Source organism: Hippocampus comes, unplaced genomic scaffold (assembly GCF_001891065.2).
Source record: "Hippocampus comes isolate QL1 unplaced genomic scaffold, H_comes_QL1_v1.1 scaffold112, whole genome shotgun sequence".
Taxonomy (NCBI): Eukaryota; Metazoa; Chordata; class Actinopteri; order Syngnathiformes; family Syngnathidae; genus Hippocampus; species Hippocampus comes.
Genome location: NW_017805841.1, coordinates 1558628 through 1580147, shown reverse-complemented (window position 1 = coordinate 1580147; position 21520 = coordinate 1558628). Strand labels below are relative to the sequence as shown.

Here is a 21520-nt window from a genome sequence, read left to right as displayed (position 1 = left end):
AGGACTATCTGAAAGGAAGATATATCATCGGCATAGGTAACTCGCTAGCGGAGTTACTTGTGTTAGATAACCGCTGATACAAGCGAAGGCACTTAAGTTTTTATATCGTCAGGGAGGATGCCAGATCAGACTAGATGCCCAAGTGTGTTATTGGGCAATGCCCCCCCCCACCCCCCCACCACCCCGGAATACTCAAATGGTGAAAAACAGTTTGCACGTTTCCAAGGATAATCTTCAAACATGTTTAAAGTGTTTCGAAACAAATCTATGATTTTACTTTACAAGGTCTACAAATAATGATGGATCCACAGTTCAATTGCTGCTTCTGCCATCGAACAGAAGAGCATTTTGTTGTTCTGCCTGTCACTACATATCACTGGCATTGATAGCTGAACCATGATTTCATTCTCATATTGAAATAAAATGTTTGCATCGTAAAAATATCATCATTATTTTACTTAAGATGATTGGGTGCACCATTTGTCTGGATGAAATGCTGCCAATCTGTGGCCATCCCACAGTGGGAGGAGCAGGCACAGATTAAATGCAGTACTGTGGTGAAAAAATCCTGCAAAGGAGAAGCACTTAAAGTGTCAGTGTGAAATGAAGAAGTGAGCAGTGGACACCGATATTCGCATCAGCTCCTCCACTTTGATCTTGACCCACTCTGACATACCGGAGCCACTTTTCCATTCGGCTGAGCCTCAGGGTGCCTCAACTTTCTTTGTGCTCACTCAATACCAGTGGTGGGGAAATAAAAATACTTAAAATATTATCAACAGTATACAGTTGATACTTTACTTGAGTTTTTATTCTCATGACTTTTGACATTGAGAAAATGTCAGTATAGCACGTGAGTGCTTTTCTAGCTCTTCTCCATACCTTGTGACACGTCATCTCACTTAGGTGGAGCAGAGCGTTCCAAGGCTCGGAGGCGGCAGAGAGCGGGCGCCCACTGACAACAACCATCCGCAGCGCGACAAGAAAACCCCACCGGTGCCCCCGCCTCTCCCACTGGCTCACCCTTTTGGACTCGCCCCCAGCTCGGTCATGCAGGACCCTCGAATGCAGAGTCTCAGGTATGGATTCAAGAAGCATAATGATGATGATAATTTTGTATTTATACCTACAGTGTATTTATAACGTTAATTGTTATTGTAAGTTAGTATTTCAAATGAAGCGAACTACTTTTAAACAAAAATAATTTGCGTAAAAGTAGCAATAAAAGTAATATTCTATTTTTTTTAATATATAGTATAATGCATATAAAATGTCAACACACCCTTGTAGTCATGCCTGGGTTTTTGTGACATATGACAAATGAAAGCAAGATGAATCACTTCAAAATCTTTTCCAGCGTTCATGTGATCACTAACCTGTAACACTCAAATGAAACGAAGTAGCATAATTTGCATAGGGATGTCTTCTTAATCAACCAATCACACTGACACACAGCTGTGACCATTTTAAGTGCCTCTGATTAAACCCAAATAAAGTTCAGCTGTCCCTGTAGGCTTAAATGATTTATTTTTTTTAAAGTCATATTTTTAAAAAATTAATTAAGATAATTAAATATATAATATAATAAATTTTACTATTAAATAAATTTCATTACACTGTATTTTGTCATTTTATATATATATACATATATATATATATAATTTTTTTTTCAGTGTTATCATCAGCTGATTTGCTAGGAGAAGTGGCAGATTTTGTCCATTTTAAACACTCAAGCCACCAAATACGGTTACTTGCCATTTAATAATACTAATAAAAATAATAATAAAACTAATTTGTACATGTAAAATTAAATAAATGTAAATAATAAATATGATTAAAAAATATGTTTTATGACAAACAAAATGTAAAGAAATTACAGTACAGCATACAATATAGCATTTGTATGAAATTGTGCATGTGTTGTGCAGTTTACCTGGGCAGATGCACCCTGCGGTTCCCTCAGGCACCATCCCGGAGGAGTACCTGAGAGCGCTGCGTCCCTTCGCCACCCCCGACGACTTGCGGCTGACCTCTGTGCCTCTTGGTCTGGACCCCTCCGCCGCCGCCGCCGCTCATGCTGCTGCCGCTGCCGCTGCTTACTACCACCCGGCCTTCCTGCACCATCCTTTGTCTTTACCCAGGTACACTTCAGTTTCCAGAAAATGAATCTAAGTCAGTTCCTCTGATGGTGGAAAGACCAGCAGAGATGGCCTTAATGGCATTTTACGACATTTTTATTCGTTTGATTTCTAGAATGGAGGAGTCCTTGTGTCTGTCGGGGTTACGGTCGCAGTTCTACTCCATGCCTCCCGGGGGAGCCTTTCCTCCTCTGCACCCCTCTGGCCTCCACTTGCACCTGCCTGGAGCCCGCTACTCTGCAGAGCTAAACCACAGCCTACTTGCTGAGAGGTAAGCAATGTATGCGCTTTGCTTTCCTCACTTTTTGCCCAACCATGTTAACTTTCCCTGCAGCGTGGACACATATAGTTGAGATATTTTTAGTACATGCCTAACCGCGCTTCCGACATCGCATGAATGCACTGGCTGCCCTTCATAGCACGTTTGGCTCACAGTACAAAGGTCATGGGTTTGATTCCGGGTCCGAGCCTTCCTGTGTGGAGTTTGCATGTTCTCCCTCTGCCAGTGTGGGTGTTCCCTGGGTACTCCGGTTTCCACCCACATTCCAAAAACAAGCGTGGCAGGCTGATTGAACACTATAATTGTCCCTAGGTGTGATTGGGAGTGTGAATGTTTGTCTATGTGTGCCCTGTGATTGGCTGGCAACCAGTTCAGGGTGTACTGCCCTAAGACAGCTGGGATAGGCTCCAGTACGCCCGCGACCCTTGTGAAGGTAAGCATCTCAAATAATGGAAGGATGGATGGATAATACTAATACAGTATATACATGTAAACTAGTAAGAAAGTAAGACAATGCATATAATCATAAGTCAAGTGGTTATTTAGTTTTTAAAAAGTACAGTACATACACAATTGTTTCATTTTTTTAAAGATATTTTTCAAATATTTTATTATGTGAAATAAAAACAAATTTGTCACGTGAGGAGCGAAATTAGGACCCAGAAGCAGACATGACACGGAAGCTGAAATGTAAAAGTCTTTATCTACGAAAATACAAAGTAACTCCAGAGATCAGGGCTGGATGCAGAAGACATGGAAGAGAGATGACACTCTGACTGGGAGAAAGCTCGACCGACTGACAACATATCACTGAGTAATCCAAGTTTATATATTGGAAGACATCAGGCCGACATGACATAATAAAGGTAACATAATAAAGGCCCACAGCAACTGCATAGCAACTGCATAACAATTGATTCATCAAGAAACAACCAGTCACAACATAATTCATGAAAATTATATTTTAAAAGAATGAACATCTGCATTTTAAACTAATGCTAATGCTCAGTGGGCACCTCTGTTCTCCAGTAAATGCTCCCTTTCCTAAAACAACACTGCTTGTCTGCAGCACAATACACCGGGGACATCTTTAAACACAACACTGTTCATCATCTGCTTCTGTAATGGCTTGTGCATATATTGTAATGTGTATGCGAGTGTGCGTGCGCTTTTCCTGTGGTTTCCCATTAAGCGTTCATCTGTTCTTGCTCAGTCATGCTGTGTATGGATTATTTCCCTCATAGTAAGCGAAGTATGCGTGTGTTTTTGTGTGTGTGTGTGAATGTTTGTGTGAGGTTCACCAGTGTGTGGTTAATATCTGCCTCATGCTGGGTGTTGCATCTCTCACCCCCCCCTCCTCCTCTCCCATGTGTTTATGCGTGCGTGTGTGCGTGCATGCGTGCGCGCACGCGCGTGTGTGTGTGTGTGTGTGTGTGTGTGTGTGTGTGTGTGTGTGTGTGCGCGCGCGCGCACACGCGTGTCTTCATACTTGTCAACCTCCCCCACAGGATGCAGATGGAGAATGAGCTTCGCCAGCGAGAGAGGGAGAAAGAGAGGGAGGAGGAGAGGGAGCGAGAGCTGGACAGACAGAAGGAGAGGCAGAGGGACAGACAGCAGCAGATGGTCAGGGCGGCTGAGGGCCACCGATACCTGGCCGACAGGCCGCCTCAGAGGGCGTCTTCACTGGAGGACCGGGCCAGGCTAGGGGAGAGACTGACCCCCAACAGGCTGGGTACCCACACACACACACACACACACACACACACACACACACACACCTATTTACATTAATTTCACAGTGTGCGTGTGCGTGCGTGTGTGTGTGTGGGTGTATACACATATACAGTATATATATATATCTATATATATATATATATATATATATATATATATATAGATATAGATATATATATATAGATATATATATAATGAGAGGTATCACAGTACAAACTACAACCACAATAAAATGCACAATGCTCAATTAAACCTGCTGTAAGCGTATTATCTTTAGCGTTACTATCTTGCACCAAATCTCTTGTAACTTTCGTGACTTTCTTCTCAAATGTCCGTCCAGATCAAGCGAAGGAGTCAGAGCTCCCGGCTTTCCATGCACAAAAACCTCTGCCCTTGAACCTCCACTCCTCTCGGGGCTCCATCCCACACCCGGTGCCTAGTCTGGTGCCTTCTCACCCAGCCAAGCACCACACTGCGCCTGCGGCGGGTGGCGTCCACGGAGCTGTGGCATCTGCCGCCATGAATGTGAGGGCCACTGAGGAGGCCTGGACAAAAGACAGCAATAGGTGAGAATTATACCGGACAGGATTGTGTTTTGTGGAGAAAATACCACTTGAGCCCTGAGCGCCTGTGATGAAATTTTCAGTCGACAGCAAATGGCAAAATGACATCACAGTTGCTCCATGCTCAGGTACCAACCAATCACTACTCACCTGTTTTCTGGATTTGGTCACGTGACATTCACAAGCTGAGCTGATTAAAAACCTTCTAGATTGTTATTTAAAATCATGTCATTGATAATATAAGTTTTGTTTGAAAGAGAGTGCAGGTTCAGCACGGCCAGATTAATGTTTGTGCTTGACGTGCGGTCATGGTTGCAGGAATGGGGGGGGGGGGCATCTACTTCTGATGGTTTCAGTGGGGAAACTGTCTGGTGCAGTGGTTTTGGGAAAAGTAGAAACAGGGCCAGTCGCTGACTAATTTGTAAACAAGAGTCACCTGGGAGTAAAATTGATGACTCCATGGTGGATGTTGGTCGCGAATATCAAACTGCCCAGACAGTTTGGATGAACGCCATCTGACTGGTAAAAGGAATGAGAATTCCAAAATAGGTTAAAATTGTCAATAAAAGACAAATCGAGATTATCATTACCAAGATTAATCTCGGATTATATGTTGTAATATTCATGAATTAAGAGTTAGTTTCTGCAATAGGTGGATTTTTTTTTTTCCTGAAACGTCGTAGCAGTAGCTATTACAATGCATGTAATGCCTCGGAAATTATTTTACACAATTCTCCTGACTAAAACAATGCAATCACAATGGAAGCTTTCTGCAGACCGTGGCTTGTGCTGTATAATGTCATGAAAAGCCAGCTAGAATTTTGGGATAATCAATGGCTTTTTAAATCGTGGTCGGTGTGTGCTGTCGTTTAGCATGCTTTTGAATGCATTTGGTTAATTCTGAACATAGCCACATCCTCAATAAGATGAGGGTGTGCAACCTCACTCTCCCAGGTGTTTATTAGTAATCAAAAATATTCCCTTTTTTTCGTATTGTTTTGTACAAGTTATAGGCCACAAGTATGATGAAAAAGTTATGAAAGGAATTATTTTGGTGTCATTTTTTTATCACAAAAACCTGCCATTTGATCAAGGGTGTGTAGATTTTTCCTATCCACCATAAGTCAAGGTACCATTGTTTTAGAATTCAGACTGTAAATGTAGATGAGTGCTTCTTATAGCGTTTAGGCCAGCAGCTCAGCACTGGTCTAAACAGGTTGGTTGTCCTTCTGTGTATCCAAACAGAACAGGCCATCCTAACCAAGGCATCAAAGATGCACCACCTTCCCTCGGCGCACCACCTCCCCTCATCTCCCCTAAAGCCCCGCAAACCACATTGTGGAACCCCGCCTCTTTTGTGGACCGCCGAAAGTCCACCCCACCAATTCGTCCCCCTCCCGGCCTGACCAGGGCCGACCGACCCCACCTGAGCTGGGGGGAGATGTTGCAGGATGGAGCCCGGAGGAGACCAGAGGCTCCTGAAAGGTATCCCTCGGCGAGAGAGGAGGCCGGCTTGTCCAACAAGGCCGAACATGACCTCCTCGTCCTCCAGAGGCGCCACACCAACAACCTCCACCTTAGGCTGTGCGCACCCCTGTCAGACCCCAATGCCGGCAGGGAGCGGCAGAGGGACAGTGCGCTGGTGTATGACGAGGCACTTCAGCAACATCGCCGACTCCTCAGTAAGCTGGACCTGGAGGAGCAGAGGAGGAGGGAAGCCCGTGAAGGAGGTGAGAATAACGGAGGCAAAGACCTGTAGATAGGTTTAACAAACACCTGAGCATCTCCTCCTTGTCTGTAGGTTATTACTACGACTTAAACGAGTCGTACGACGAGAGCGACGAAGAAGAAGTCAAAGCCCATCTGAGGAGAGTGACGGAACAACCACCCCTTAAACTCAATACGTCCTCTGAGGTAGGAGACTTCATTCTAAATACCATCCCGAGCATCATATAAAAGGCCCGTTGTCTGGAACTAATCTCAGTCTAAGAGTTAACCAGGACTCAAATCTTTGAGGTGAAGCTTTTAAAATAAAGTCAGTCAAGTTCGAGTCGAATTTCTTTTCACAACTTTGAGATGAGCTCACGTGCTTTTATGTCGACCATTTCAAACCAGTGATTTACAACCAGTGCACACAAGTGTGCTGTGAGAAATCATCTGGTGCATTTTAATGGTAAATTAATTTCAAGATGAAAAAATGATTTTAAATCACTGGTGGTTCTTAACCTCTAAGGTTAAGAACCACCAGTTAATATGCACATTCACCGAACCCTTCATGAGTGAAAAATAAATATACATATTTTTTTACAAATTCAAGATATAAAAAAAACGCATTTATTAAAAACAGAAAGAAGTCAATAAAATTTCATGAGATAAGTATACTTTTTTTTTTTTAATTGTACGACATACTATCACGACAGTCACACGTTGACTACTAAGCGAACTAAATTTCCCACAGCACTGATTGGACAAACAATGTCATGTGATCATCTGCAGCCAGTGATGGCCAAGCGGGCGTAATTAACATGTTGAGTTGGGTGTGTCTTACCTTCCATGGCAGAGGCTTCGTCGAACCCCTGAGACCGAACCCAGGTTAAGAACCACTGTTTTAAACAAATAATTTGTGGTAAGAGCTTGGTCAAGGAATGAATTAAACTCTTAAGTAAACGTTCCAATAAAAAGCACATTGAATTAACTTTTTTTTTTTTTTTTGTTTGTTAAATAAAAACTGAGCGTTATACTTTACCTCATTAGCTTGTACAGGTGTGCCTAATCTGAAAGTAATCTGAGTAACAAGTTTGATCAAGTCAAGGCATCACTGCATTTAAAGGTTTATATTGAGTCACTGACACGCTTCTGTTCTTGTTCGACCCACACTGAAGAAAGTGGACTTCCTGCGCACGTGTGGCCTGGTTACACTGGCTCATCGCAATGAGCTTCTGCAGCGCAAGAGGAGAAAGAGGAGGCGGATGATGAGGGAGCGCAGCACCTCGCCACCTTGCACCATGCGGGTGAAACGGAAGTCTCCCACCTTGCCGGCCGCCGCGCTGACGACGCCGTACACCGCCGAACAGATGGACGGCGCCCCCGAGCTGCAGGAAAAGAAGGACTTCCTGCGCGCCTTCAACCTCTCCCACGTCAGCGCTCGGCAACGAAGAGGTATGAGCATTACTTTCAATTGTCTCTTTCAAACTCAAGGTTCATAAAAGATGCACAGTTTAAATCAAGAAAATAAGTATCATCAAGATAGGGAACAAAAATAAAAAACCTCTTCAAGAAATATACCGTGAACCAGAGTACCGTAATAAAAATCCACAAATTATTAAAAATACAGATGCGTGTAAAAGCTTCCAAAAACTCAACGCTGACTGATTCCAACTGAGCAAAAATGCCAACTCAGCACTTTGTTGCTACATTTAGCTACTTTTACATTTTGTTTGAAAATGGTAAAATGCATGTTATTTCCCTCTCAACACCACAAATTCTCTCATAAAAATATCACCTGTAGCAGTTCAGAATCAATATTTATCTAATAACATGAGCAACATATTAAAAAAGAGACCCTGACGAGATGTCTTTTGCCAGTCAAACTTTGCTTGCTCTGACCAGCCAATGAGAGCCAAAGCTGTCTCACTCGATTGACATGTTGTGTTGTACGTTAGACAAAGAGAAGACTGAGGAGCTGCTGAGGGCCATTGAGAAGAAGATTGTGACATTGGACACACTCCGATACAACTCTGTACCTCCGTGTAGCAGCAGCCCCCCTGCCGCCCCCTCCTCACTCGGTGAGACCCATTGTTCAGATGCACTCTTTTTATAAGTGCCACCGAAATTTTGAATATGTTCAAAATTCCTTTGCGACAAGAAAAGTACAACCGAACATCTGGCGACTGTTTGGTGAATATTTGCGACCTTGAACGAACCCTGACGAGATACAAGATTCGTTACCTTCGCAAAGGCTCACAAATGGTGGCCACTCAGTGGGTTAGGGGCAGAAAGGATATGCATGGCTGACAAAACACTGACATACTAATGCAGCACGTCAACTTTTGGAAAAGTTTTCCTTTTTAGTTTAGAATGACTTGTGGCAGAACCACGCTGGGTTCTTTGGCTTTTGGAAATGTTCGAAATCAATCCGTGTTAAAAAGTAAAACAAAAACCAAAAAAAAAAAAAAACGAGATTGGCATTTGTGGCCTAATGTCATGATGACTGGTTCGCACATATTCAAAATTGTCCAACTTGTCTTCACAGGTGAGTCCTCATCAACCCCGCCTTCCTGTCAGTCAAATGGACAAATTCATCCCAACTCGCCGAGCCCCTCCCCTCCATATTTACACAAAGCGAGACATGCCCCCCACGACGACGCTCTCAGGCAGCCGCCTCTACCCTTGGCACCCCACCGTGACAAAGTGGCATTCGCAGAGGCGCCGCGAATCAACAAGAAGCTGCAGCCAGTCCACAACGGTCACCTCGTAGCTCCTCTGAAAAAAGAGCACGGCGTAGGAGTGAATGGTCGGGTCCGGCCTTGGGAGAGGTTCACACCCGATGCCTTCGCTCAGCACTTCCACCAGGCTGTGCTAAAGTCCACACACCACAAAGGTTACACGCTGCTACCATTACTAATGAATCTAAATGTGTGCTATTTAGTGGCAGCGATGCCCATGTATAAAAGAGACCCTAGTAACAGTCAGAGTATTGATTCAACTCTTCTATTTAGGTGAAAGTATGTCCACATAAATAAATAAATAGATCAGATTCTGAAGTGTGCTTCAGTCCGAAAATGTTATGTTACAAATGCAAATAAATCTGGCTATGTTACTGATTTAAATGTAAACAGTCTAGTAAAAATTTGTAATCTGTAATCAAATGCTTGTTTGAATTATTCTTTTTTTTTTTTGTATACCTGGTCAGGAGCTAAAATATCAAGTTATGTTTCATTTGGATCTGAGCCACAATGCATACCTCACACTCGTTAGGGACTTTAATCCAGGTTTGAGAGATTGTGACACAAAAAAAGTGTAACTGTATTCTGTTAGTTACAGAAAAAAATATTAAATTGGATATAAAATACAAGTTTACTAGGAATTGAGATGACCGGTAGTGTATTTTTTAGGATTAGATTTTTGAAATGGGGATGAGACAGTTATTGATTTGGGCTTTCAGAACGCTTTCAAGGGATTGGGAGGAGCAACGTTGTTCAGAGTTATCTTTGTTTGAAGCCTGACATCGAGTGCTACTCTCTCCTCACCAGGGGTCTCAAATCTGACGAAGGCTGACAGTTCTGTGCCTCGCGAACTCTCTCCGCACAAAACACCTCATCTGAACCACGCCGTTCACCACGTCAACGGCCATCGCACCCATTCCCCTCGAGTCGGTCAGGGGGAGCAACTGACCGATGCGGACGTGGACGAGGGTGAAGACTCATCTGGGGACGAGGAGGAGGACGACGATGAGGAACCACCAAGAAAGTGGAAGGGCATCGAAGCAATTTTCGAGGCCTATCAGGATTATGTGGATGGTGAGTTCAACATTGGGGATTCACCTCGGGAGAAAGAAATTTGCTACCTCTATGCTTGGTAGAAACGAATGTAATATGAATCTGATCCTGATCGCGTATATGACAGCAATTAATATTAAATACAACATGGAACGTTTTTCACACGTACATCTGTTAAATCTTTTTACAAGTAATAGAAATTTGTGTTTTTCATTTTAATCTGGATCTGATCCACCTTGCATATTGTAATTCATACTTGTATTCAATATTTTTAGACCGTTATATCTAACACACTTGAAGTTGTCACATTTGCACGTGTGCAGGGGTTCAGAAGAGAATCTGCCAAACCATGGTTAATCCAGATCTGAACCATCTCGCATTCTTTCATTCAAAATTTTTAGACTGTTATATCAAATTTGATTTATTCTGGATCGACTCCATATTTTTGCTGCATATTTGACAGCAATATATATTAAGCATGGGAAATACTTTTCAAACATAAATGAACTGAAACCTCAAATTTCAGCTTGATCATTTGTTAGCAACTCAAATGTTGAAAAATGACATTTCTCCTTTTTTGACTTTTAAATCTACTACATTTGAGGCGATGCTTGGATTTTAGGGGTATAACAAGCCTTTTTTCCTTACAGAGCGGAGTGTTGAGAGGCAGGTTCTTCACAGTCAGTGCAAAAGACTCGAAGCGCAGAATTACAATCTCAGCAGAACCGCAGAGCAGCTCTCTCTCACCATGGCGGTAGGCACCAACACTCTTTTCTTTGCTTCATTCAATCATTTTTCACGCCTCAACGGGCCCTAATCATTGATTAATTATTGATCATTTTGAACCTACTATAAACTCATTAGTGCATACATTGCAGCTCTGGCAGGGTTGTTTACATAATCCTATTGACAGCCCGACATCTCTTTCTTTGTATATGTTTTTAAGATCAAAAGATAGCACATTCAACTACAAGAGCACACTGGAGTTGATTTAAATAATTTAAATGATGAAATTCCATTTGGGGTGCTGAATAGCATCCACTCTTATTAAAAATAACATTATGCATATAGTGTATATGTATCATCTGCTTTATTATTTTTTATTTCAGGTCCTGCAACAGCAATGTGCAAAAATGATTTGCAATAAAGTACAACACCACATTAAATGACTTCAGGTACATAAAAATGACTGCAAATCAGAGTAGAAAATAAAATCAAAACGCATTTAACAGTTTCACTCGTTCCATGACTGCCCTCGTAACTCAAACCACTCTCAAATCCTCTTCCCCCATTTAAATGAATACAAATTATTTAGTTCCAGCCCCATATTGTGCTCCTTTTGGCGTGTTCGCCATGGCCTCCCCGATGGCAGTATAATACAGACACTTAAAAGAAGCAACAAGTTGCTGTAATATTACGGGAGTTCTTTTTCAAAGATCAAGAATATATGTTTCTCAAATAGTCGTTGCTTCATGGGTTGGTTACAATACCGCGCCTGCATTAGGATAATGTCATTGGATGCCGTTTGCCCATCTACTGTCTTGCTTTGATTTGCATTGTGTTAGCATGAACATAGAGGCTTTTTCAAAGGTGGTTATGTGATTCTTTTATAGACACGATGTGTAACTCTCACTTTTATATTTGGTGTGACAGTAAACTTCAACTTGGAGTTGCAATCATTGTCTTGTCGGCTTTTTCCGCAGCTCAAATTTTTGCTCGCGAGTCAAACTTTAAATTGGATGGATTGACTTGAGGGTCAAGGTACTACTGTACCTGAAACGAAATTGAATAATTTTGTTTTAAACTGTGTAAAATGTGTGAAAGCTTTATTTAATAAAGCACATTCAAAATAAACTACCTCAACCTTTTTGCATTACTCTCGTCTTTCTCAATAGCCCAGTCTCAGTTGATTGTTAATTGCTCTTGGGAGCCCCCTAGGGGTCAAGGGACCCTAAGCAAGTGCTTCGTTGGCTTGTTTTTCAATCCAAACACGTCTCTTCCAGGAGCTTGTGAGCCAGAGGCAGAGGGTACGAGAGGAGCGTGAGAGACTGCACGCTCAGCTGGAGCACTTCAGGAGGTGTCTGACGCTACCCAGCATGCACTGGGGCAGAGGTGGGCACCTCAACACCCACACGCCCAGGTGACCTCAGGGCGCTGTGTGTCCAAAGACAACTGGCTTTGCACTTAAGAGAACTTAAAGGAAGTCAATCCTCGGCCCCATACTCAAAATTCGACACACCTGTTCTCATGGTTGCCATCATCCTGCCGTCCCGCACTTCCTTTTTATTCAGTCTATCCAAGGGATTGGAGATTTGTCAGCGATTTGGAGACTTTGCATCCTGTATCTTTGCCAGTGTTCCCCAAACTTTATTAAGCCAAGGTACGTTTTACAGTCCAATTAAAAACAACAACAAAATTTCATGGCACATCACCAAACACATCACAAAAAGTATATATATTAAAATAATGACTTTGTATGAATTATAACAGGTGGAGACAGTTAATTGTATCATCTGCCATCTAGTGGAAGACCCTTTCATTGTTTATCACCCCAACATTACCCTTACAAATAAATTGCTTACAGGTTATTTGACTTTGGGGGGGCGGGGTGGGGGCACCTAAAGTGTGCACAAATGTGGACATGCACATGTGGTTAAGATGCTCCTAACTTGCATGGGCATCCCAGGCTAAACTTAGCTCTTCTCCAATGCACAAAGCTTGTCTCTCCATCAAGTGCATCACTCAACAAACTGTACTTCCACCAGTTACTATTTTGACCTTATTGCACCTTGTAGCAATATAGAAATAAAACCAAACCAAACAGTGAAAAAAAGATCCTTTGGCTTTCGGTTGCACATAATTAAAATGTGGTAAGCCTATGTAATTTTTCTGTTTTCAAAAATAAGCAAATGATGAGTATGAGTTTAACACGATGGCGGCACGGTAGCCAACTGGTTAGCACGTCAGCCTCACAGTGCAGAGGTGCAGGGTTCGATTCCAGCTCCGGCCTTCCTATGTGGGGTTTGCATATTCTCCCCGTGCCTGCGTGGGTTTTCTCCGGGTACTCCAGCTTTCTCCCACATTCCAAAAACATACACGGTGGTTGACTGGGGACTCCAAATTGTCCCTCAGTGTGATTGTGAACGCGAATGGTTGTTAGTCTCTGTGTGGCCTGCGATTAGCTGGCAACCAATTCAGGGTGTACCTCGCCTACTGCCCAAAGACTGCTGGGATAGGCTGCAGCACGCCCGCAATAAGCGGCTTGCATAATGGATGGTTGACATTTTAATCCTGCAACCGAAAATCAAGTTGTTTTTTTTTTCCAGTGCAGGTGCGTTCTGCAGTGAATAAATGATAGGTCCCCAAACCCCCCCCCCCCCACCCCAAATAAAAACGCTGGATTAGGGAATTCATCAATACAAAACCTCAAATAGGCAGGGGATTACTGGATTTGCAGTGATCAATTCATCTTTTCAGTGATCAATTATGTGAGATTTCCCACAGCACACTGGTGGTTAAGAATCACAGATGCAACCCATAATCAATTCATTCATTCAACACACATGACCAGGCTGAATGGTCAAAGCTCACCTCAGGCCTTAAAACGTGAATGGAATGCACTTAAACATAACATTGGTGTAAAATCCCTCACAAAACAGGAAACAAGGAATGATGAACTTGGGGTTTTATTGGCGCTTCTTAGATTTTACACTGGTACTTGTGATAGATGAAGATTTTTTTGGGTGAAGTTTTTGTGATTTAATTCACAAGAAAAAAAAGACAGAGAAGCCATATGCTGTGTTTAAAAATGCTGCTGGTCAGGAAAAAAAAAAGAAAATGAAGGATGTTATAGGATAAATGTATTCATTGTTGGGAGGCTGGGTGTCATGACAACCACATGATCACAGACTCGAGATACTACCTTTACACGCCAACACATGTGGATAGAACTTGAAGAAACATCCATAGTGTTAGCGTCAGACAACTTTTTCGTCCAAACTTTCAATTGTTTTCACCTAAAAATGTATAGTATAATCCCTTTCATTTGAATCCCTTTAATTTGAAATTATGTACGATCACAGATGGATAATGTCAACAAAACATGAAATCCTGCTCATTTGTTTGAATCAGCTGTTAAAGTATTTTTTGGGATGATAGGACTGTAAATTTGCAGTGAATTATTTATTAACGTATTGATGTACATGGAAATTTGCATTAAAATGTTGCTTCATGATTGCATTTACTGTTGCACTTTAATTATTTCTAGAATCTCCTGACATTTATGAATACATAAAAACTATAAATAGTTCATTTAGTCATTATTCATTATTGTTTTCTGTTACCTGTTTAATATTCCTGAGTGGAGTTTGAATAGTATGTAATTATAATACCCTCAAATGATTGCTTTCCCCCTGCTAATAGTCTTGCATCAAGGTCGTCACGCTTTGAAGGAAGAAGCAAACCTGACTCAACAAAGTTCCATCTCAATAATTATTGTGAAGCTAGAGCTGCTTGAGTGAATTTGGGGGCACGTAGAGCACATATTTGCATTCGAAAAAAATCTGGCTGCCAATTTGACTCGAAGAGCTGTCAGTTGTTCTGTGTGTCACTATATAGCACTGATTTAAATAGAGGAACAAAGATTCATCATTTCAGGTAAAAATCAAATAAATCATTTTAATACCAATTAAGTAAATGTGGATAATTTCCCACAGAACACTGGTAGGGAATATCTGATGCAGTGGATTACATGGACACAAAAATCTGCAGCTACAAGAGATGACTTGCTCCTCCACTCATTCGTACTGCACATGAATATAATCCACCAACATGTGACCAATCGGTCTGCCTCTCATGCACGTGCATACCGCTCAAATCTCTGGACCAGTATAAGAAGATAGGAATTCTCTGCAAAGGGAAACAATATTTTTAAAATGCCTTCACAATGGATACAACATACTCCTCATACGACTTGAAGCAAAGTAGTTGAATCAGTACTCCTACTTTTCCCAATCTTTTTTTTTTTTACACAAGTATCTATACTTCTTAAGTACAGCATGTGAGTATTTATGCCACCTCTGTTTTACCTGGTGCAACCATAATTTCTTGATTCTTTGTGCTGATGCGCAGCACGATGAGATCATCTTGAGGGTCCACATCCCTCACCGTGCTCCTGGCCATGGCGGTGAGGTGGCGAAGAACATCCGCGTACTTGCCAGCCTTGGAGCTGTCGAACGTCGATCGGATAGGAATACCTCGGAATTTAAACAAAATATTCATTCATCCATCCATTCTCCACCACACTTGTCCTCATGAGTGTTGCAGGTTAGCTGGAGCCAAAGCGAAATTAGAGCCTTTAACCTAACATGAATGCTTTTGGAAGGAAGATGGAATACCCAAAGAAAACCCCCAAAAAAGCAAGGTAGAGAACTTCCAGACACCACACAGGAGGGCCTGAGTCGAGATTCCAACCCTAGATCTCAGAAATGTGAGGCGTATGTGCTAGCCACTAAACCCCTCTGTGTTACCCAAAATAAAAATATGTAAACAGTAACAGTACAATTTTGTTGTTTGAATATCTGTGTGTGCGTGTTTTGTTTTACCGTCTGCATTGGCCACAATAGTTCCTGCGACACTACCATGGGCTTCGATTCTCTGCAAAGTTTCCTCAACTTCAGCCTGTAAGAGCGATTAAAAAAAAACAATAAACAGAAAATGAAACTTTTCAATAAACACTCTGAGAACAGGGGTACAACTCTAATGAATAATCAGTCATAATAATTAAATTATAAAATACTGCTCGATAGATAATAAACAAAAAAATAAATAATACCATCTTAGTGGACGAGACACTGCCTCACCACCTGGAAGAAAATGTTCGTTAATGCTCAGCACCGCCCCTCTTTAAAACGGTAAGTGATTTGTTGTCTTCATGACATCGATTAATGATCATTGCGCGTTATTAATGTGACGTTGTACGTAACGTTTGCTTACGATATTTTTCTGTTACAATAGCTTGAATTGGAGCATGCTAACCGCCGTGCTACGTAACGGCCATGTTTGTAGGGGCGACTTCCCATCAAAGGCGAGGCATAAACCTGGAAAATAATTAGTAACTTCCACATTTCCGAATCGATTTGTATGAGGTGCACTTTTCTACGAATGACAAAACGCGTGCTCTATCAAAAAAGAACGTTTGCGCAGCGGGGTGGTGGTGGGAGGCTAGACAAAAAAGTTGTTTTTTTTACCCGTGAATTGTTATCCCTGCTCCCTTTTCCAAATTGTAGGGTGTTGTGTGCAAGCAAGTACACGACAATGTGGCGGCATCCTTGCGCTTTCGTTTTTCTTACCAACAATGTGATGGCAAGAAAAACAAAAGAATAGTTAGAAAAGGTCAAGTTCATTGTTTTTGGCCTGTCACAGATCTCTTTTTTTTTTAATAAAAAAAGCGGTTAGTTTTACCTTTAAATTTAAAATGTTGTAAAATTGCCCAGGTGTCTGAAATGGTATCATAACATCATGTCTGCTGTTTATAACAAACCCATTAGTGTCACAATTGGTGAAGAATTGGATGAGTTATGATGAATTTATTGGAACGAAACACAGTTACCTCAATACAAGCAAATGGAAGAGCTCACCCTGGACCCCGGTTCAAGATGGCGGCTATGTAACCCGGGGGCACCACATTGCTACTTACTCAAAAGTATTAGTAGGTACAGTGCTCTATGTCAGAGCATTAGTTATGACTTTTGACCAAATCGGACCTCAGCTTAACATTCAAGAAGTTGTCCGTTTTTTTTTTTTATCATTCATCATCCGCAGCTATGTCCACTCGACATCTGAGCTTAGGTCACTAACCTAGGTTTGACACAAGAAAACATTTTAGAATGCTGTATTTTCCCAGTATACATATATATATATATATATATATATATATATAATATATAGTACACACACACTTTCTTTGCCATCTCCGATCACAGTAAAGCAGTAAAGCAAATATTCAAACTGTCCCTTTTACTGGACAAATTCCACCCGGGTAGCATCTGGTCTGCAGACCTGCGGCACCAGACAGGGTGAAGGGGTGGAGCAAAAGATGGGATGAGACCATTTAAAGATTTGAAAAAAAAATCTTAAAATGAACTGATATTTAAAGATTCAGTTTTAAATCCTGACTTTTTTAGAATCATTCAGTTTCAGGTAGTTGTCCCGCTGCTTAACCCAAGAAGACTTGAGGATAAAAGCACAAACTGAAGGCTGGATGTTCACCTGCAGGATTTTCTGGTGGACAGCACAATTAAATTTTCCAGTGATTACAGTGATTCACCGACAGAGTAAATTAGCAAAGCAGAGCCATGCCATCACACTGGCACCACAATGTTTGACTGTAGGCAGGATTTTCTTTTCATCAAATGCTGTGTTATTCATAGGGTATAATGCTTCAGGCCATAAACAAATTCAGTCTTTCTTCTTGCAGTCTACAGATTATTTTGTTAAAAAAATAGGATCGTTCTTGGCAAAATGTCAGCTGAGCTTTTGTGTTCTTTTTTGAAGTGTTGTACGGTACATTTACAAAAAAAAAAATCAGTCAATACTTTTTCCCAGCACTGTGCATGCAGAAGCACAACTTCATAACCCCTTTGTTTTCAGTCACATATCATGACCATTTATAATCCAAAAAACATCACTTTATATTTTCAAACTACAGTATCAATTTTCCATCCATCTATCCATTTTCTAATCCGTTTATCCTCACAAGGGTCGCGGGCATGCTGGAGCCCATCCCAGCTGTCTTTCAGCAGTAGGCGGGTTACACCCTGAGCTGGTTGCCAGGCAATCGTAGGAATCACATTTTGTTGGGGCAAATACACTTTACCAGAAATCCGGCAGCCATAGCTATGACTGAACTCTGAACGGCAAAAAGGCCACTACATTTGTCAACTAAGTGAGTGCTAACAATCTCGACTAAGGTGGGCGCTTTCAGACAGTTGCTGCGGAATAAAAACATCCTTCCTTAACCTCAAAAGACCACGTCTACGTTTTTCTATGTCGTAAGAAGAAAGGTCAATGTGCAACTTGCTTGCGCAAAACCACTTGCCTAGCCACAAGGCACCAGATAAACAGTAGTGTACAGTTTACACTCACTGTCGGCCTTTGATGACGTTTTAAGTGGGACTTTCCGCATACGTCATTCGGTGCTTCCGACTTCTAAGCTAACCCGACCGTGGTGTTCTTTATATTAGACGTTATAAATCTCGCTCTGTCGCCGCGTATTACTTATCGAGCATACCATGTAGACGCCAGAGGGTCCCAGCAACGCCGACAAGTTGGACTCTTAACACGTGCTTGTCCGAGGTGACGCTAACAGCGAGAGACGCTATGTCAACAACGCGGCCCCTTCTCGGTATGAAGCGAGTCACCGAGCTCGCGTGCGTCGAGCAGCCGACCAGCAGGCTCTGCGCTTCGGCCGCGAGGCAGCAGCAAGACACCCCGACGGTGGATGAGTTTACTGTCCCGGAGAATAAGCAAGACGAGCTGAAATGTGCCCAGGCTCGCGTGGAGTACGTTTTCAAAGTGACGTTCACTATTATCGGGCTGTTGGACCACACGGGACAAGCACACGGTAGCACGGCTTCGCGTCAGATATGGCTCCAGCTCAGAGGAAACACTGACGACGTTTCGAAAGCAAAGGTGAGGTCTTTATTTCTATGCCCCTAATAAACCAGCGGGGCCGATGTGACCGTGGTGTAAACGTGTGCCTTCAGGTGGTTTGAACAGGTGGGTCGAGTCCGAACTGGCCGATAGTATCTGGAGCTCTGTTAATCGTACCTGAAAATGACTATGTATAGCTCACATAGTGTAAGAGGAGACGCTACTTAGTTCTACCTTAGCTGATTAGCTGATATCAATTGTCATGTCAATCATATGAATGTGTGTGTGTGTGTGTGTGTGTGTGTGTGTGTGTGTGTGTATATGCACTCCTCCCAAAAAAAACGCTGTGCTAGAGTTCCGTCAGGTATGCCACGGGAAATTATCCAACTAAACTTCTTTGGGCTGTTAGTCATCATTCATTAATAATATAGTGTGTATTTTTCGTATCAATGTCAGCGACGTTTAGTGAAAGGCTGAATAATTACTCCCCATTGATGGGACATTGGGATTTCCTAGGGACATTGTAAGAAGTGATCATTTATGGTATTCATAGAAATTTAGCGTTGCATATTGATGTTGTGTGTTTCTTACCTTGTTAAATCCTCATTGATAATTATTGTGAGAAATTAATACTTGTCAGTGTCCTCACATACATCAATACCATTAATTAATCTAAATATTAAGGACATCAAATCCCATGCAATTTGAGCAAATTTGTTACTTCGAGAAGTGTGGAATGATCAAACTGGTAGCTCTTCGAAATAATCGGTATAAATAGCTCAGGCTGAGATGTGAATGACACCTACACGCGAGGCCATTTTGACTTTTATAAACATGCGTAGCATGACATGGTTTGTGCACATGTCATTCGATGCCATGCATTGTGCCTATGCGTGACACTTCATGAACGCATCTGGTTAATTTATAAATCACTTTTGTTTTTGTAATGTGAATTGGTGATGTGGATACACTGAATAAATGCACATGAATTAAAGGTTGGATTTTACTTTTTTTTTTTTTGGCCTTTGGGCTTTTTTTTTTTTTTTTTTTTGGCTTTATTTTATTTTGGGGGGGGGGGGGCCCAAAATTTAATAGAGGCTAAAAAAACACATCTTAACCTCCGGTGCTAATAATTATGGAGGGCAGTGTAGCTTTACTCAAAACGTTAAGTATTCCTCCCAAAACAACATAGTCCGGTTCAGTGCCACTGTAAACAGAATTTACAGAAATAAACACGTTCTGAGATTGACACCTCTGACAATGTCACCAAAAGGAACATTATTTCAACTTTAAATAATGTTCAAAGCTAAGGTAAGGTAAACTATAATTGGTCATGCATCGGAGTGTGCTGAATGAAGTAGCCAGTGACTGTGTTCTCGATTTATTCTCGTGAACGGTTTATGCTTGAGCAAATCAACTTTTTTATTTCTGTCCTAGAGCGCTAAGTTAACGAAAAACATTTGAGTTTACCTACTGCAACCAAAATTCCACAGAGGGCAAACCCATTCTTTAAAGACACTCATTTACTCATTTCAGCGACCGTTTCGTTTTGACAGATGCGCCCTTATATGTGACATCAGGTTTTCATTCCACACTAAAACCTTTCTTTCTCTTCTGCTGAGTCATGGTTGAGTCATTTAGAATCCTCCACGCTGAGTGTGTTGGTGTCTGGCTAATACAGCGCCTAACACGTTTATATGAGGTTTATGATGCAGCTACCTATGTTAACAACCTTGACAATTTCCAAAATATTTTTTGGGTTTGTTATGGTTTATATAGCATAATTTTTAACTCAATTAATAAAAAAAAAAAATAAAAGTACTGTTTTACAAACTATACTGTAGATATATAGTTACTTGTCACTCCGGAACAGAAAAAAAATGAATTTGGAGATGAATGCTTGACTTGATTAATTTACGTCTCATGAAAGGCTTGTGAGCCATCTCAAATTTATAAATAAGGGGAATTCAATTTGAGATTCATTCATCACTGTTGCAACATGCGCGCGCGCACACACACACACACACACACACACACACACACCTGAAAGGAAGTTCCCAGACCAACCAGCAGCTGACTCATTCACACATTTCTAGTACCCGGAGATTCCCTGAATGAGTAAGTGGGAGGCCTTTCTGGTGTCAACTCTTTTGTGAGCCATTGTTTTGCATAAATCACGTGGGAAAACTTGAACTACATATCACTGTGTGTAGCTGTGTGTTTCATGCTTTTTTTTCTACTAAAAGGACGATTACCAGCTGTCCTCAGCTAATTTTCTAGTTGAATTTGCAGTGAAGTGCACATGTTCCAGGAATGTCTTCAAGATTACTTAAGAAAAATGCCTCATGTTAATGTACTGCAGCATACATCATTTCCGCATGGATTTTCGCTAAGGGAAAGACAAGGCAAGCACACTGGACTAAGGCCGAACAAAAAAAATAGTGTGTTTCCGGTAACAAGAAATTTCAGCATAGGGTCGGTAGGTCGGACAAAGTTTTTTGTTTTTTTTTTAATGTTTTTTTCTCCCCCCCATCAAAAATTTAAACAAAATAACCATAAAACATAAAACAAGAAGACATAAATAGGCGCCACCGCCACCTATTTAGTTTTCTCCCCACTCCGGACTCGGGGGGCCGGGGCGCGCGGCCGACTCCG

The 21520-nt window shown here is 41.7% G+C and overlaps 3 protein-coding genes across 9 annotated transcripts in view; 2 read left to right on the top strand and 1 right to left on the bottom strand.

Moving 5' to 3' along the window:
* Positions 1 to 13035, top strand: part of LOC109526760 (genetic suppressor element 1-like) — a 62351-nt gene extending 49316 nt beyond the window's left edge. For 5 of the 6 annotated variants that reach the window (XM_019888235.1, XM_019888234.1, XM_019888236.1 and 2 more), the window contains 13 exons: positions 907 to 1079; positions 1929 to 2141; positions 2254 to 2409; positions 3927 to 4150; positions 4493 to 4718; positions 5961 to 6445; positions 6517 to 6629; positions 7598 to 7874; positions 8378 to 8500; positions 8968 to 9315; positions 9968 to 10234; positions 10864 to 10967; positions 12217 to 13035. In XM_019888235.1, coding sequence (XP_019743794.1) covers positions 907 to 1079; positions 1929 to 2141; positions 2254 to 2409; positions 3927 to 4150; positions 4493 to 4718; positions 5961 to 6445; positions 6517 to 6629; positions 7598 to 7874; positions 8378 to 8500; positions 8968 to 9315; positions 9968 to 10234; positions 10864 to 10967; positions 12217 to 12357 — 2850 coding nt within the window. In that variant the 3' untranslated portion in view covers positions 12358 to 13035. The remainder of the gene's footprint in view (positions 1 to 906; positions 1080 to 1928; positions 2142 to 2253; positions 2410 to 3926; positions 4151 to 4492; positions 4719 to 5960; positions 6446 to 6516; positions 6630 to 7597; positions 7875 to 8377; positions 8501 to 8967; positions 9316 to 9967; positions 10235 to 10863; positions 10968 to 12216) is intronic. The other variant, XM_019888238.1, reaches the window with a different exon arrangement.
* Positions 13036 to 14870: 1835 nt separating this feature from the next.
* Positions 14871 to 18579, bottom strand: LOC109526764 (dynein light chain roadblock-type 2-like). Of its 2 annotated transcripts, none has more exons than XM_019888241.1 (5): positions 18504 to 18579; positions 16047 to 16077; positions 15817 to 15892; positions 15301 to 15468; positions 14871 to 15121 (listed from the first exon to the last, which is right to left on the bottom strand). In XM_019888241.1, exons 2-5 carry the CDS (start codon positions 16047 to 16049, stop codon positions 15066 to 15068), a joined length of 303 nt encoding a protein of 100 aa, XP_019743800.1. In that variant the 5' UTR covers positions 16050 to 16077; positions 18504 to 18579; the 3' UTR covers positions 14871 to 15065. The 2 variants fall into 2 exon arrangements, with proteins under 2 accessions (XP_019743800.1, XP_019743801.1); XM_019888242.1 differs by lacking the exon at positions 18504 to 18579 and adding an exon at positions 16208 to 16484.
* The window catches only part of n4bp1 (nedd4 binding protein 1), a 14998-nt gene continuing 12047 nt past the window's right edge, over positions 18570 to 21520 (top strand). Inside the window, exon 1 of the mRNA XM_019888239.1 lies at positions 18570 to 18904. Within this exon, the coding sequence (XP_019743798.1) occupies positions 18593 to 18904 (312 nt within the window). The 5' untranslated portion in view covers positions 18570 to 18592. The remainder of the gene's footprint in view (positions 18905 to 21520) is intronic.

Coding starts and splice junctions, on each gene's coding strand:
- LOC109526764 (XM_019888241.1), bottom strand. Junction 15,469..15,816: donor TATTGTGGCCAATGCAGACG/GTAAAACAAAAC, acceptor TTAAATTCCGAG/GTATTCCTATCCGATCGACG. Junction 15,122..15,300: donor AGAAATTATGGTTGCACCAG/GTAAAACAGAGG, acceptor TTCCCTTTGCAG/AGAATTCCTATCTTCTTATA.